Source organism: Apus apus, chromosome 5 (genome assembly GCF_020740795.1).
Source record: "Apus apus isolate bApuApu2 chromosome 5, bApuApu2.pri.cur, whole genome shotgun sequence".
In the NCBI taxonomy this organism is placed as follows: domain Eukaryota; kingdom Metazoa; phylum Chordata; class Aves; order Apodiformes; family Apodidae; genus Apus; species Apus apus.
The window spans coordinates 25,951,946-25,968,064 of NC_067286.1; the positions used below are offsets into that span (position 1 = coordinate 25,951,946).

The 16,119-nt window shown below is 39.9% G+C and overlaps 1 protein-coding gene across 1 annotated transcript; it reads left to right on the plus strand.

Annotated features, from left to right (window-relative positions):
• Positions 1-220: 220 nt before the first annotated feature.
• LOC127385034 (embryonic protein UVS.2-like) lies at positions 221-13,045 on the plus strand. The gene is given in 12 exon segments (XM_051620222.1): positions 221-289; positions 457-481; positions 575-601; positions 1,188-1,328; positions 2,799-2,916; positions 3,417-3,595; positions 7,524-7,605; positions 8,506-8,633; positions 10,371-10,486; positions 10,921-11,146; positions 12,051-12,169; positions 12,721-13,045. Coding segments are annotated over 12 exon segments (1,461 nt in total). The 3' UTR covers positions 12,952-13,045.
• The last annotated feature ends 3,074 nt before the right edge of the window (positions 13,046-16,119 follow it).

A 16,119-nucleotide genomic window follows, 5' to 3' on the forward strand; every position in this document is an offset into this window, starting at 1 on the left:
ACTTCCTCTGTTTTCTGAAGATAAATAAGAAATGAGAGCCTGGAAATTCTCTTGAGAGGTCCTGCAGCTTGTTTGTTTTGTGAAAATACTTCTTGTTATCTAATTTTGTTACACTTGTTAACAACAGCAGCAGCTTTCCCATAAAACTTGCCCCAAGTAAACTAACCACAGCTTTGAGAACAGAACTGCGGAGCAGAGACGATCATCTTGGAAACTTGAAATGAAGTACTTTCTTCTGCCAACTAATTTAGCATTTCTCTATAGCTTTGCACTAAGTAAACCTGTCCAGGTGTGTCCTTGCTCTCAGATGTTGAGAATTTACATTGCTACTGCTGTGTTGCTCTAGTTATCCTAGAATTAGTTACAAAATTTTATTGCTGTGATTCTACCTAATAGATTTTTCCTGCTATGCAGATAAGCATGTATTAAAATATATGTTTTGTTGTTTTTTTTCAGATAGCTACAGGAAACAATGACTTAGGTGAGTTTGATTGTAATTCTTATATAAATAACTGTAGGTTTTGGTGGGGCTGCTTCTCTATATCTCATTCTCATTATTTGGTATATTTTCCAGCATCAGTAGAAAACATTTGACAGAATTCAGATGTGGTTTAAAGTTGCATTCATTTATGCTGTCATGATAAAGGAATTAAGAAGATTTATTGAGCAATTGCTACCTGGAACTTTTTTCCCCCATATGTAGCCTCAGCAAATCAGAATACTTTTCACTTTGATTTCTTTTATATGTGGTATGAGGCACTTCCCTGCCTGCTGTATCCAATGTACTGTTGTACACTTTTGGCATAATAACCAACAGCTCGAGCCTGTGAGAAATCTCTAGTGAAGAGAGCAATGAATTATAGTGCTCAGCCTTCTACTCTGAAGGCTCCAAAGTTTCTGAAGCTAAAATATATTTAGCCACAACTTTGATTACAGCTGCACCATGACATCTATATTAATATTAATCTTTTCTATCCAGGAAGCAAGGCAGACCTAACCAGTCTGAGCTTATTGTGAATTCACTCAGTCTTAATTTACTAATCCTTTTTCACATTATTGGGAAATGAACTTCAGTGAAAGAAATTTCCAAAGGTACAAAACCTTGGTTAGTGTGTACTTCTCAGCTCCCTTTAGCAAATCTGTTTGCCTTCTTAGTGCCTTTTATGTTCTTTATTTTCTTCATCTGCCAGGTAGTGAAATAGCTGTGTATGAAGGAGACATCCTCTTGAGAAGAGGACGACGCAGTGCAATTAACTGTGAGAGTTGTTTATGGCCCAAGTCACAAGATGGATTAGTCAAGGTTCCAATTAACATCTCTTCTGATTTCTGTGAGTGTATGCAAATGGATGCTGTAAAGTTAGCATTGATCTTCCAGTCCTTATGCTCTCTGTTATTTTATGTTTCTGTGGCATGCTCCAAAAGCAATCTTTGTCCAAACGGGAATTTACTGACATGTCTCTTTTGCTAATCTGTTAGCCTGATGGTAGTTTGGCTAAGAATCCAAACATTTCAGTTACAGACACTAAAATACATGGTTACTTGGGCAGTAGTTGTTATATAAATACCAGCTAATTAATTTTAATTACAAATATTAGCTCATTCCTCTTAGCTAAAATGCGGTTTGATATTTAACAAGTACAGAAGAGGAGATATAATTTGTTCACATTGTGAATGTATTTTGTCAAAATTACCACTAGGAGCACTTTTTGAATACTATAATTTTCTTTCAAATCTCTCATAAATTCCCACACTAGAAAGCCTGTAGAGGCAAAAATGGAGGAAAAATCCTTGGAGATATTTTTTCCCATTTTGTTTCCCTCTAGTCAGTCAATAGCTCTGTCCTGTGCAAAAAGCTGCAGGACCAATTCCTTAATCTAGAAAACTTTATTCCGGAAGACTTCTTATGGGCTGTGTAGGTCTTCTATCTCTCCCTTGCTGAAGATTCTCTGGTTTGAAGCTTCCATACAGACCCTTCTTAAAAGTTCTTAACTTGAGAGAAAAACACATGGAAGTGAGATACAGCCTGTGCCTAATTCCTGGTTCCTGGAGAGGGGGAATCTGCGTTACCATGTGAGCTGAGGAGAGCCCAGTCTCTGTTATCTAGGCTGCTCCTTTGCCCGTGTGCTTCCAGAACTGCCACGTATACTCATGTGTTTAGGTGAGGGTTATTCCATCTACCTCCCTTCTTCCAAATTTGAAAGATGAGGAAATTAAGATACAAATCAGTTGTAGATGATTCATAGCTGAGGAAGCCAAATTAGACCAAAATGTTCTAAAGAAGATAAACACATCTATATTTATTTGATACCTGAATAGAAACACTCTGATCTTCAGAGTCTCTGAACACTGGCTATCTCAAGTGATTCCTCTGGGTGTGTGGCAGACATTTCTTATCTCTGATAAACAAAATAGGTTTTGGGTGCTTAGCTACACTCAGATGGGTCATTTGGGATACTTTAATCCAATTATTTTTATATTAAACTGTCCAATTTTTTCTGTTCTAATGGAAGAAACAATGCCAGTCTTCTGCTTTCCATCAGCTGCCTCCTATAGAATATGCATAGGGCCAGCTGTAATTTGCCCTAAAAAAACAGCACCCCATAAAAGAACAGACTGTTTTTATAATGCACACTGAATACATGCAAGAAGGTCTCGGAAGCCCTTGTGTCCTTTTGTAATTATACTTGTATGCTAAAAAGCTAATGAGTGCTGTGAAGTTTTAAAGGAATTAACCCCATCAATGCACCTTGGTTCTGATTAACCAAAGAAGATTTGTCTTGGCTCCTTTCTCCTTCTAGCTGTGACAGAGAGGTCTTGGATTGCTGATGCTCTGCAAGAGATCTCCACGCTGACCTGTGTACAATTTGTAAATCACACTACAGAAATAGACTACGTGCATGTTGAACGTGGGCAGAGGTAAGCTCCTTGTCTTCTGGGAGTGCAAGCACCCAAAAGGTCTTCCAATTTCTTTTCTGTTCTGATCTGGAGTTAAGTAATTGCCTTTTATTATTCTAGGAGTCAAGATTCAGAGAACAGGCACAATTTTTCTATTTTTCTTTAGATATATCAGTAGTTACATCAGTTGATAATTAAAAATGAGGTATTTTCTTTAACTGTAAACATTTAAAGAAGTGTTATTGTTTCAGGTTCTTTGCTTAACTACTTAAACTGCTTCATCTTAGTTTGATGTAGCCGTTTTACTCCTTTAAAATTTGCCATTCTCATCACAAAAGGCTCTATTTCTACCCCTATCTAGTTTGGCAGCTTTCAGAAGCTGAGAGTATCTTATACCAGTGACTATTTGCATGTCCCCTTCTGTGGCTGTGCATCTCGAGGCCCTTGGTGGCGTAAGCAGTACAACAATTTCTTTCTATTTTCTCCGTGTGAGCATTTTGGTTATTGATTGCCTATTTTAGCTGCTGGTCTTACTTTGGAAAAATTGGAGGACGTCAAGCAGTAGGCCTCGTGAAAAATGGCTGCATGGATAAAGGAGCAATTCAGCATGAAATGAACCATGCACTGGGCTTCATCCATGAGCAGGCACGGAGTGATCGGGACAGATTTGTCAAGATTATGTGGGAACACATTGTGGCAGGTATGTCCACTAAATCTTAAGAGCAAAAATATACTTGCAGATAAAGGAGAATGTTTCTTCTGTGAGCAGCCGTGCAAATAAAAATAATGATTAATGCTGGCTGAATTGCAGCAGCAGCACATTCAGTGTGACAAAATTTCTAGTACAGTGTTTGTAGTAGGGGAATTTCTGTGGTTACACCCACGTCCATGTGGTCCTCCAAGGCAGCATAAAAGTAGCTCTGTGTTCTTGTTTCGACTGCCATCTTGAGCCCAGACACACCAAGATCATCAGGAATTCAAAATGTTGTGGTGAGGACTGGGCCAGGAGGCAAGACTATGGGAATTTAAGCTGAGGTGGGGTAAAATAGGATATTCAGAGATCGCTATCTTAGGGAAAACCATGAAAATAGGGAAGGCATCTTGGCACTGGCAGTGAGTGAAATACTCGTAGCCTAAAATGTAACTGAACAACATCTCAGTGCAGAGAATGGAAGCACGTGCAACCACTAATGTGCAAAATTCTGGGACCTGGCATGATGCAAGGAAGGACTGCAGTTAGTTCCTTCTTGAGGAGAGAGTAATATACGCTGCCATGAAAAGAAGGAGCAACAGGGAGCAATCAGGACTGGCAAATCTGAAGAGGGAAAGCAAATTAATGTTATTTAGGGTAAGAAATGCAGTGTAAATAGTTTGGGCATGTGCCCTTGATCTGGGAACACAGGAGCATATACAGAACTCCAGGCTCTGGGGAGGGTAGAGAGAATGGTAGGAGGTCCCAGGGAAAGTGAAAAAGTGGTACATAGAAGGAAAGTAGGGGGAGAAAGGATGCAAGGAATCACTTGTCTGACAGCTAGGAGAGAGTTGTACAACCCACAACAATTGTAGAAAGATAATAATGTACTTAGTTCATTACAGAAAATAATAGTAACTTAGGCTGGATAATTGAATACCAAATTCTAATAAGCCTCTTCAACAAATAAGATATTCAACTCTTCAGTGTCTTGCACAGCTGAAAATATATCTCTTTTTCTCCAGATGGAACTTGATTGTTTTTATTGCAAATTCCTAACACACTGTTCTCCCAACTTTTTTCAGCTATTCCCATGGTATCATAAGTAAATTCCATTTGTGCTGTTCTTTATTGAGGTTTCAGCTTTAGTGTTAAGGTGTAATTTTGCTATGAATTGTTTGCCATTGTACAACAAGGGTGTGCCATGTTTGAAATGGTAGGAAAGGATGTGCTAAGAAAGAGGAGTTGAAAATATGAACTTACACCAAAGACACTAGAGGCACACAAAATCTTATACTAGTTTTGCAGGGTCAAGTTCTCAGGTTCATATGTCAAAATTCCTTAAGGATACAGATGTAACCAGGCACAGCAGCATGAAAGGTTAAAGAGGGGAGAGAGGTGAAGAAACAGAGACTATGCAAAAGGAGATGGCATGACAAGGGAGTTAGAATGCAGTGTGTGCAGCACAAACACTGTTGGGGAAAAAATTCAAAGATATGCAGGGAAAAGGAAATGAAGAAACACAGCTATGGTCGTGAGGACTGTTAGTGTACACCTCCCATAAGAACACGCTGCTGTTAACAGTGCAGGTGGCAGAGCTCCCCCTGACCTCACTGGTGCAAAACTAGAACTCAAGACCTTTCTCAGCTTCCCAGCTCTCCCACACAAGCTGTTTTTCTCTTACCAGCTCTGCAGTTCTGTGGATGTTTGTTGGATTTCACCCAGCAATTCACCTTGGAATCCATCCTACTTCTTTGTTTTGACATAATGCAGCCTGATTGGTTGCTGTCCACTTAGCGACTTGAACCTCAGCTTGTTTTTTCCCAAACTTTGGGAGAAAAAACTGCCTTCATAGTCATCAGACAAAGCTTCCTTTTCAGCTCTTCTGAGTCATTACACTTTGATTGCGGGAGGGGTAGATTTATTTTTAGAGTGGAAAAGATGCGTTTAAGTCCCCCCATGTGTGCAGGTCTAGATGGCCAAATCGCTCTGGCAGATGATGAGGCAGATACTAGTTTTCTGGCAGCTCCTCTCTCCAGCCAGTCTACTGTACTACTTCTTTTCTAGCAAACCAATTGAGCAAAGAATTTAAGTGCCAAACAGTAGCCATATGCATCAATGTTTCACTGCATTTGAACTGTGTTCTCTGTCCATCACCTCAAAAGGAGCTATACTCTTACTGGTAAGTATTTCTGTTGTCATTGTAGCAGATAAGAGGAGCTGAGATAAAAACCTACCAGTCAGGAAAGCTCAAATATTGCTGGGAACCAGTTTGAACCTTTACTGACTTTTTGAGCTATGAAAAGCTTCAAAGTAATTATTTCCCCCCAGCTTTCCATCATTCAGGATTTTGAAGCTTCTCTGCATTTCCGAGCCCTCTTTGGGACTAAAGCTGAAGGACATTACTGGAAGAGCCTGGCTCTGATTGCAAACCTGCCAGCCAAGTTGTGTAGAATCCAGAGATTTTTTTATAACAAGCCTCCAATGCTTAACTCTTGTCCAGATGGTTTGTGGTTTACAAACCACTAGTTACAATAATGAAGGTGCAGATGTTGAACTGGAGAGGAGTGCTGCTCAGTGGTTAGGGCACTAGCCTTAAGGCCAGGCTGACCGTATTCAACTCCCTGACATTGCTTGCCTGTCTTATCATGGACAAGAGACCCAGGGTGCAATTTGTACCCATGCTTTTGGATAAATTGAGAGAAATAGGTGCCTTCAGATGAAACTCTATCCAACTGTGTCTCTCTTTCTCTTCCTCTCCTCTCACTATCCTGGGAGCCCTGATGAATAGCTTCAGTGCCTAACTTAGAGAAATAAATCTAGGTGATGTGAATTCCAGTCTGTCTCTGGGCTGCAATCCTGTGTCAGTGTAACACTTTTTTACCTCATGTGGGCTTTTTAAGGCTAAACAGATGAAAAGTGATGAGATGCTCAGCAGCTATATTCAGTCAGAATGTTTCTAGCTGATCTTACCAAGTGCCCTTGCTTCATGCAAGTCACTTCACTGTAGTCACTGCTGATGGATTTGACCAGAAACAAAGCCAGAACACGGCTGATTACATGTCCTTTGTGTGAGTAACAGGCAAACTGTATCTCTTTCTTTTGTGGTCTTACAACCCTTTGGTGGAAGGGCTTGGCAAGACAGGTTGGTGGTCACCCATACATAGAATCATAGATTAATTTGGGTTGAAAGGGACCTTACAGTTCCTCTAGTTCCAACCCCAATGCCATGGGCAGGGATGCCTCCCACTAGACCAGGTTGCTCAAAGCCCCATCCAACCTGGCATTGAACACTTCCAGGTAGGAGGCAGGCACAACTTCTCTGGGTAGCCTGTTCCAACCTCACAGTAAAGAATTTCTTCCTAATACATAATCTAATTTTACTCTCTTTAATCTTAAAACCATTACTCCTACTCCTATCACTACAAGCCCTTGTAAAAAGTCCCTCTCCAGATCTCCTGTAGTGAGTACCTTTCAGGTACTGGAAGGCCACCATGAAGTCCCCCTGGAGCCTTCTCTTCTCTGAATTTCTTATCTAGGTGGTCAGCCAGATTTCCCTCTTCAAGGTATGGAACGCAGCTTTGGGAACACAGGTTGGATGCTTGTAGTGCTCAAGATAATGCACCGAAATGTATTTGGAGACACCCTAATGAAGATGGACAGATGAATACCTTTGCTTAAAGAGTGGAATTAATTCAATTATTATATTGAAACTTTGACTTGTTTGATTCAGCTTATATTCTGAAACCTAGAAGACTGAGTGAAAGTGGGTTCCCATGGGCTTCAAAAGGCTCTGGTGGTTTTGACTGATAGATCTAAGATCTCATGAGAACACGTATTTGTATGCTGAATTACTGTTCAGATTATGACAGCAGGCAGTGTCCTGTTAGACCAGTGATAATTGTTCTGACTGAAATGTTAGTTTCTTACCTTACAGGGGAACAAGGGAACTTTGGAAAAGTGAATTCCAAAAATCTAGGCCTTCCCTATGACTACTCTTCCGTGATGCACTATGGCGCGTAAGTTGTTTTCCGAGATGTCTTTTCAAAGAGCCCCAACTTTCAGATCATCTGCTCAGATCTAGGAAGGAGGAATTGCTCTGTACCGGGAATGACTTTTGCTCTTCACTTAAGATTGAGTGAATGGACATAATTAAGGGTGAACATACTTTCTTCATCAGCAGGAGTCTTGGAAAACAGAGTTCATATGGATAGAAGAAAAAATTAGGACAATTTTCTTTCACTGTACTCCTGTCTCCTGCTAGAGGCCTTTGACATGGCTATGGTCCAAAGTCTAACTCTATTGAGTCACTGATCTAAAACAGTTCTGAAGTCTAAATTATTTTGTTAATGTAGTAACAGCTGATCATAGACAACAGTATTAGGTACAGAGAGAAGAAAGGTGGAATTTTAAAATTTCTTTAAGATGTTGTGTGCTGCCTCATATTCATCTGGGAACTCTGCCTAAGGTTGCATTTTAGTCCATAGTGTGCAAGTTTGGATCATGTACCTTCTCCTGTATTTCCACTAGCAAGTAACAACTGCTGAACAAAACCATGAAATAAAACTTGTCTAGTAGGAGACAGGAAATTGCAGACAGCAAATAAACAATTAGTAAGTGAGACAAAACTACTCCTGCTCCTCTGCCTCTGGAAGCATGACAGTAGGATTCAGTTTGTTTTGTGAGGATGCTGGTGAAAAGCTCTCCTCACTCAGGACAGTGCAGCTTTTTCTTGTTTCTTGCTTTCAGCTGCCATGCTGGTCCTCATCAGGGAAGACTAACTGGTCTCTGAGAAGTTTCTTGCCCTTTTCCATTGAAATTCTGTGCCTGTAGTACATAAATGTAATTATGCAGTTAGAGAATGTCACCGTTTAAGAGAAGTTTAAGAATCTAGAAATGTGATTTCCTTATTTTTACAGGTATGATTTCTCCAGCACTCCAGGGAAACCAACTATTGTACCAGTTCCTGACCCCTCTATACCCATTGGGCAGAGAGAAGGGCTGAGTAACTTGGATGTAGCTAAAATCAACAAGCTCTACAAGTGCAGTAAGTGCTGTAGATAGAAGGCAGGTGAATCCTTGTACACCTGATGTCTGAATGCACTATCAGACATTCCCCAAAGGAACTCAGCCCACAGTCTTTTCAATACATCTCTCTGTCACCCTACAAATGGGCTGCTATATGTGTGGAAACAGACCTGTCGCTCTGCCAAGCTGCTGCTTTCTTGAAAAGGCCCATTTGCTTTCAATAATTCACTGTCATTCTGAGTTAGCCTCACCTAGTCCCTGCTTTTTGACATGGTTGCTACCTCTGTCAACTTCTGATTTCAGGAAAGCTCTGAAGGTTGCAAAACATGTAAGCTATCCTCAGCTGTGGTTATGGTTTAGAGTCCTGTGCACCACTAGTGCCAGCAGGTTTGTGATTTCTTCAATTAGAAAATGACTGCAGGGCTATACATATGGATCCAATTTATGCTAATCAGAACATCTCATTGAGGACAATTCCCCAGGCATTTTTCATAGTTATGTATTTCCTTGGCTCATCCATTTCTTAATTCATCACTCTGTTACCTTAAGGTCTAGAAATAACTAGCATTCCTCTGTAACAGGAACTCCTCAGTTGAGAAGCACAAAACATAAGGAAAACACCAGGCACAGTTTCTGCCTCGACTCTCAACATGTAGGCAAATGGATTTATATGGTGTTTGACTTTTCTGAGATGTTATTCAATTAGTTGTCACCAAACAGCAAGAAACATTAACATGGCCTCAATATTAGTGAACCAAATTCTGCTCTGAATTATGTTAGAACTTAGTTAAATTACATCAGTAATTGGTAGGAATCAGCATTCCTTCAGTTGCACATCTAGGTACAAAAATCATTGCTGAGAGTGGTTCCTCCCAAATTTGTAACTGCAGATAAGACAAGTTTAGCATTTAAGTGTCTGTCACAGTGTCAAAGATAGTGATAACAAGTATTTAATTGAATTTATTCTTGATAGTTGGGCTGAGAATTAGTGACACTTCGATACTATTATTAGGTAATGTCATAAGTAGATCTGTATTTTTTGGAAGAAAAATGCTAAGTTAAAAAAAAAAAAAAGGATAACATAGTCTAGAAAAAGGACTAAAAGTCTGGTTGTTCAGGAAAATTGGGAGTAAGAGAAACACATCATAAGTTCCTATGTTCATATGTCATCTACCCATATTTTAGAATTGGAAGTGTTGTATGGGCAGTTACACACAGTGCAATAAATGAAGACTACATGTGGAAAGACAAAAAGCCTGATGAGATCAGACTTTGTATACCAGCCACTATGGCTTGATTTCAGTGCTCTGTTACTGTTTTCCCCCAGTGACTACCCCTCTTTGCTTTGACAGAATCTAGTTTCCAAGCTTGCTTTTTGCATACACTTAGGAATACACACACATTTGCTGATGGGAATTGGTGTACTGATGTCATTGAAATTACTCCTGTGATTGAGGTTAAGGAAGTTTATGAAAGATCCAGGACTTTTTTAGAAAATTAGTGAGTGAAGCCCTAGTGTCTTAAAATAATAAACACCTTAGTAGCTGAAGCAGATAAGTATCATAACTAACTTTATTTCATTTGCAGGTTTTAATAACTTCTACTCTAGGAACAGCAACACAATTGTAAGCATTTTCATTAATTTGTCTTTTACAAGCTTGACTGATGCAAATGGTTGGCGAGACCTGTCAGGCATTTCCAGAAGATATTTGTGCAGTTTTCATTCTTTTCAACACTGTTTGGTTCTTCCCTTCAGATTGCTGTAGTTCTGTGTTGCCTAAATCCAAAGGCTCATTCTCCTCTGTCAATTACCCATCCTCATACCCGAACAATAGCAACTGCCTGTGGTTGATCCGCATCCGTCGAAGTAAGGTAATTTTTATCAGCAGAAAAAAGGTTTGAACCACAGTGTCAAGGCTACAGAGCATTATTTCGTTGTTATGACTACCCTCTGGGAGTCATTTTCATGGACCAAGGCATTAATTTTGTTACACAGTGGATGAAAAGACAGTCTCGACGATTTTCATAAGACTTATTAAGACTATCAGATGCATTATTTAACGTGATTTTTATCCAGTTAAGAATGGATGGCTTTTCAAAGACAAGCAATGGTCAAACATCAATCACTGGGCTCAGTAACAGGGTGAAATTTTATGCTCTTTTCATACAGAAAGTAAAATTTCAGTGATACATGGATTGTAAAATGAATGCAAAGTCCTATCTAGGTCACTTCAGAAGAATTAGATGGTTTGACTCTTTCCCTGTGTACAGCATTAAACCCAGTCTCTGTTTTCTTGTTTCTTAAGATTTTCCTGCAGTTTGAGGCTTTTGATCTCCAACCCTCCTCAGACTGTTCCTCTGACTACATAAAAGTTTACAACGGAAACAGCAAGAATTCCCCTGTCTTGCTGGACAAATACTGCGGGAAGGGACCACTGCCATCCTTAGTGGCATCTGGATCGACAATGCTGGTAGAGTTTGCAAGTGATGAGAGCATTACAGCCACAGGATTCAGAGCCTCCTACAACAGGGGTATGAAGATGCATTTACAGAGCTTAGAGAACAGCATTCATGGTGTTTGTATGGAAGAACAGAACATTTTGAACATGTACTTCAGAGTAGGTTATTTAGCTATGTGCTAATGCGAAAGGGTAGGCAATGCTGGGGCTGAAAGTTAACAGGAAAACAGGAAATGGGATGTTGCATGGGCCTCATGTTAATAATCCTGAGAACCCTCTCACATTCTTCTGAGAGCCTCTGCTAGACATTGTCACACCTTTAGAACAACTTCTTCAAACAAAAACAATGCAATGACTGTAACTAATAGGAGCAGCGCAGCCGAAGAGCACAAAGACTGCAGAACTCAACAAGAAATCTCAACCACTGAGATGTAAAACCAGAATCTGGGCAAGATGTTAATCAAGGTTTGATGGCATTTTATGCAACAGGAGAGGTGCTAACCTTGGGTAGCTTACACTTTCTGAAAGAAAGGTTTGGGTTGTGTTAGATGAAACACAGTTCTTACTGTAGTCACTTGAGGGGTGTCTGTTTTATGAACATATAAATGCATTATGGATAATTCTGTTGTGCTGCAACATGCTTTCACTTAGAAGGCAGTAGCCCAAATAAGTAGCCTTATTTCAATTCAAAATGCAAACTTTTTTAAAGCATAAATTGAAAAAGTCTTAGAAATGTGTCAGTGTTACTCTCTTTGATGGAGTCCTCCAAAGGTTATTTAGCAGCCATGTTTTTTGTTCCTTCACTACAGCTGCTGATACAAATACTAAGCAAAGAAATATAAGATTTCAGCAGCAGATTCTCATGATAGTGCATTTTTTTCTTGGCTTGAAGAAAGAAGACAATAAGCAAGCTCACCTCTACTGCCAAAATACTCCTGTTAATATGCTTTTCTCTGTTTTTCTCCTCTACTCCTCAGTGAATTGTGGAGGCACTTTCACAGACTCAAATGGAGTCATTACCTCTCCAAACTACCCCAATAAATACCCCAAAAACCGAGCATGCTTCTGGGTCATCCATTCTCCGTTAGGATACAAGGTAAGGCACAGATAAATTAATTTGTGGGTTTCAGCAGGGTTCCCTAATGAAATCTTTTTTTGCCTTGGAGAGTAACATGTCACTTCTCGAGCAGGCATTCTCAGAGTAAAAATATGAACACAAAAATCCAGTTTAAAAACTTGTGTTTGGTATCTGAGGTGTTCAACAAGGGGAAAGCTTTACACATGCATGTGAACTCTTATGAATTTAGCTTGTTCCAGTAGGCTTTGTTCAGAATAATCCATAGGTAAGAGTTCCCACTAGAAAACTGAAACATTGCACAGATGCTGGTTTTATATTTCTCTAGAGAAAAAAAAAAAGTGTACAAGATCAGTCTTGTCCCTTGCTTCTCCTTCCAATCCAAATGCTGATGAACTAGGCAAATAATTTACAACTAATGTGCCCCACCATGGGATCAGGATGTGGTGCAAACACAGAATAAAAAACTGCCTGTGCATAAGAAATTTAGACTATCTCTGCTTGCTACATACAAAGGGTAAGATAAGAGATTATAACCTGGAAGCAAAGTGCTTTGGTTGTATTTTCTTCAGATATCTCTCAAAATGTTGTCCTTTGAGCTGGAAGACAGTGACAGATGCATCTATGACTACTTGCTCATACATGATGGAAGCCGACCCACATCGTCTGCAGCTGGCCCTTATTGTGGGACAGAGAAGGTTGCAGACTTTACTTCCACTGGAAATTTTGTGCTGGTTGAATTTCACAGTGATATCGTTTGGGAGTTGCCTGGATTTTTGATGAGTTACACATTTGGTAGGTAGTACTATACAGGTGGGAGCTGGAAAGCACAGAATGAACACAGAAACACCCGTAGTCAATTTCAGAAAAAAAAAATCTAGCTCCTTTTTACTTTTAACAAGCTTAAAGCTGGATCTCTTAGTCTTATGTCTATAGTGCTGTAATTTGCATCATGAATGATGGTCAAAAATGTTCCTGCCCATGGGATGCTTCTGAGATTGTGAGCTTTTTGTTACAGTATTCCCATTGCTGGTGTTGCGTGGTGAAATACAATAGTAGAACAGAAAATCCGTAAGTAGATTTTAAAAAACTTCTAGTGTTAGAAACTGTGCCCGTAAAAGCTTCAGAATATGGCTATGTAGCAACTTTAGCCTGTATTCTGGCAAATCATATTACCCACCCCTCACATGCATTCCAGTATGCACAGAGAAAAACCTCCAGACACGTGCTTATTTATGCTTTGAAGCCAAGCTCACTTACACAGTTCACGTGGCCACCTCAGCTTAGCCTGGAAATCACTACTTTACACAGAAGGTGCAAACTAGGATGTTTGTACAGCATCTCAACTCAAAGAACTGCACTGCTTCTCTGTGAGATGACCCAGGTTAGGGAACAGATTTAACTAAAGAAATTAGTAAAAGTGGCAGGAACAAGCAATGAGGGAGAGGGAATGGAGTGAAGCACCTATTGTTGCCACTTTGCTGCGGCCTGAGTTAAGTATTGAAATTGTCAATGGGGTATTAACAAAATACGTTTTTTAAATGAGGCCTGAAAACCTAATACAAAGTCCACTGAATGTACGTGGAGCCAGTGACTTTGGACAACATATTAGCTGTGAAATGCCTTGTCTGCAGAGAGAAATCTTCCACCTCTAAGACATCTGAAGAGGACACCTTTGAGATGTCTGAAGAGGAGGAAAGAAATCACCACTGTAGACAAGCTAACCCTTTGCTTTGGCTTGATATATTCAGAACTAAATGCCAGTGCCAAACTGGAAGATGCCAAAATGTAATAAATAATAAAAGTTCTTGTGGCACTTAGGCCTTTGTGAAGACGAGCATATAGAAAAAGCCAATTTCCTTTTCTGGTCCTAGGAATGCAGCCAAGAAAATTTTTAATTATGTTGACTTCTTGTTTTGTTGTTTGTTTTTTCCTCTTTTTAAGGATCTGTAATGTTTCTTTTTTAAGCACTGGTTAACTTTCACTCCCAGAAGAACGGTAAGTTGTGACTACCAGGGTCTAGAGCTTGCTTGCCTCATGTGCATGCACAGCAGGCAACAAATATTTATATTTCTTACAAGCTCCTGTCTTCTGGCTATAAAAAGGTTTCCTTCATTTAATTTGGCTCACAATTTAGACTGGCACCTCTATGGAGGATGTCACCATTTCAGCAGCATAAGAAAAAATTAAACTCTATTTTTAACCTCAGCTTCAGACTGTACAAAGCTAATTCTTCTCCCTGAGCCTGAGGACTTCCCTGCCCACTGCAAGAGGTTTGGAAGTAGCTGACCTTTAAAGGTCCCTTCCAACCCAAACCATTCCATGATCCTATGACTTTCATGGAGGTGCACAAGTAATAACCCCGTGACAACTCTTATTGTATACAAAGTTGAATGGCTCCCTATTTTAAATATACAGTGCTGAACAGTTCTGTAATTTGAGTATTACTTTAGATTTCCTGCCTGTGGCCTGATACAGGGCTCTACATATGTCCAGTGTTTTAGATGTTCACACATATTTGGTAAAGAAGCATGAACAACATGTTGAAAAGAGCAGTGTACCAGATATAGGAACATCAGTCTTGCAACTTGTCCCTAGAAATATGGTTTTAAGCAGGAGTCTGAGACATGGTAATGTGACTTGATCAGGGTGCTTTATTCGCTAGCAAGCCCTCCCTGCAGGCAAGTTGTAAGTCATAAAGGCACACATCCTGGCTAAAGGCTCCAATTTCATTTGTTTTTAAAGCATGAATTCAACAGTAATGATGTAGAAATGCATTCCTGAATGTACAGATGGGCTGAAATATTATGTGATGCCTAACTTCTCTCTTTCATAGGAAAGGCTTTTCAGGCTGACATCTAAAGGTTCTGCTTTTTGTGAGATCTGTTAGGGGTCCTTATTAACTGCTTTCCTTAAGGGATATGCACGTAGGCAGAGCTTCCACACATGCTCCAAACCACCTCCTCACCCTCTGCAGATATCACAACCTTCAGCTTTCCTCTGATTATTGCTGAAATACCTGGTTTCCTGCCAGCAGTCTCCACTTATTTGTATGTTACAAATCTAGCAATCTGTGGCCCACCAAACAGGAAAAGGCAAGATCCAGAACATTCTGATGAGCAACATCCTTCTTATAATGACTGCTACTCCTTTTCACCCACAGTGAGTTGCAAAACTTAAGTGGAGAAGCTGTAGAACCCTGCTAAGAGTTTAGGTGGACCCAACTGCACAGTGTAAGGGGACTTGCATCTAACAGACCATAATCCTTCCACAGGCACTGCCCATATGTAAAAATTATTTATAAGCTTGCTATTAACATTCATATCCTGAGATATATGAATTAAGAGTGACCAGCCAGTAGTCACAACAAACAGTATAGCCAAAAGTTTAGGATCCTAATACCACCACAGGAGGATTTTGAGATGTTCCAGTGAAAGTTCAGCATTTACTTAACACACCCTTGAAATCCAACATGTAAGGATTTCACCTTAAAAAAGAGGTATGTAGCAGTGATTAATACGTATATGTATTCCCATATAGGTACCTACCTCATGACACAAACAGGTATTACCTTAATTATGTGCAAAAACAGATCTGTGCAGAGAGACCCACTTCTACAACCCTGTGTGAGTGGAAGACACACGAGTGTTTGTGTCCATGTAATCTTAAGTGCTTTGGGACTGTCCAGGTGGCGGGGGGGGGGCGGGCTTTACGTGGTATGGTTTTGTAATCTGTGAGAATCAGAAGAGAGATCTGTTGATTTCAGATGTAGGAGAAAACCAGCCTGGAATAAAGCACTACAGAAACACACAAAAATGTACTACTCATAGGTCTTCTTTTCTGTGTTTAATTTAAAATGCATTTCCCTTACGTAAGTAAATAACTGTGGTTGAGATGATGCTTGCTTGCATGACTAGAACTCCAGTGCCTGACAGAAAACAAGGGCAGCTTTTGGCATGCTGATAGTACAG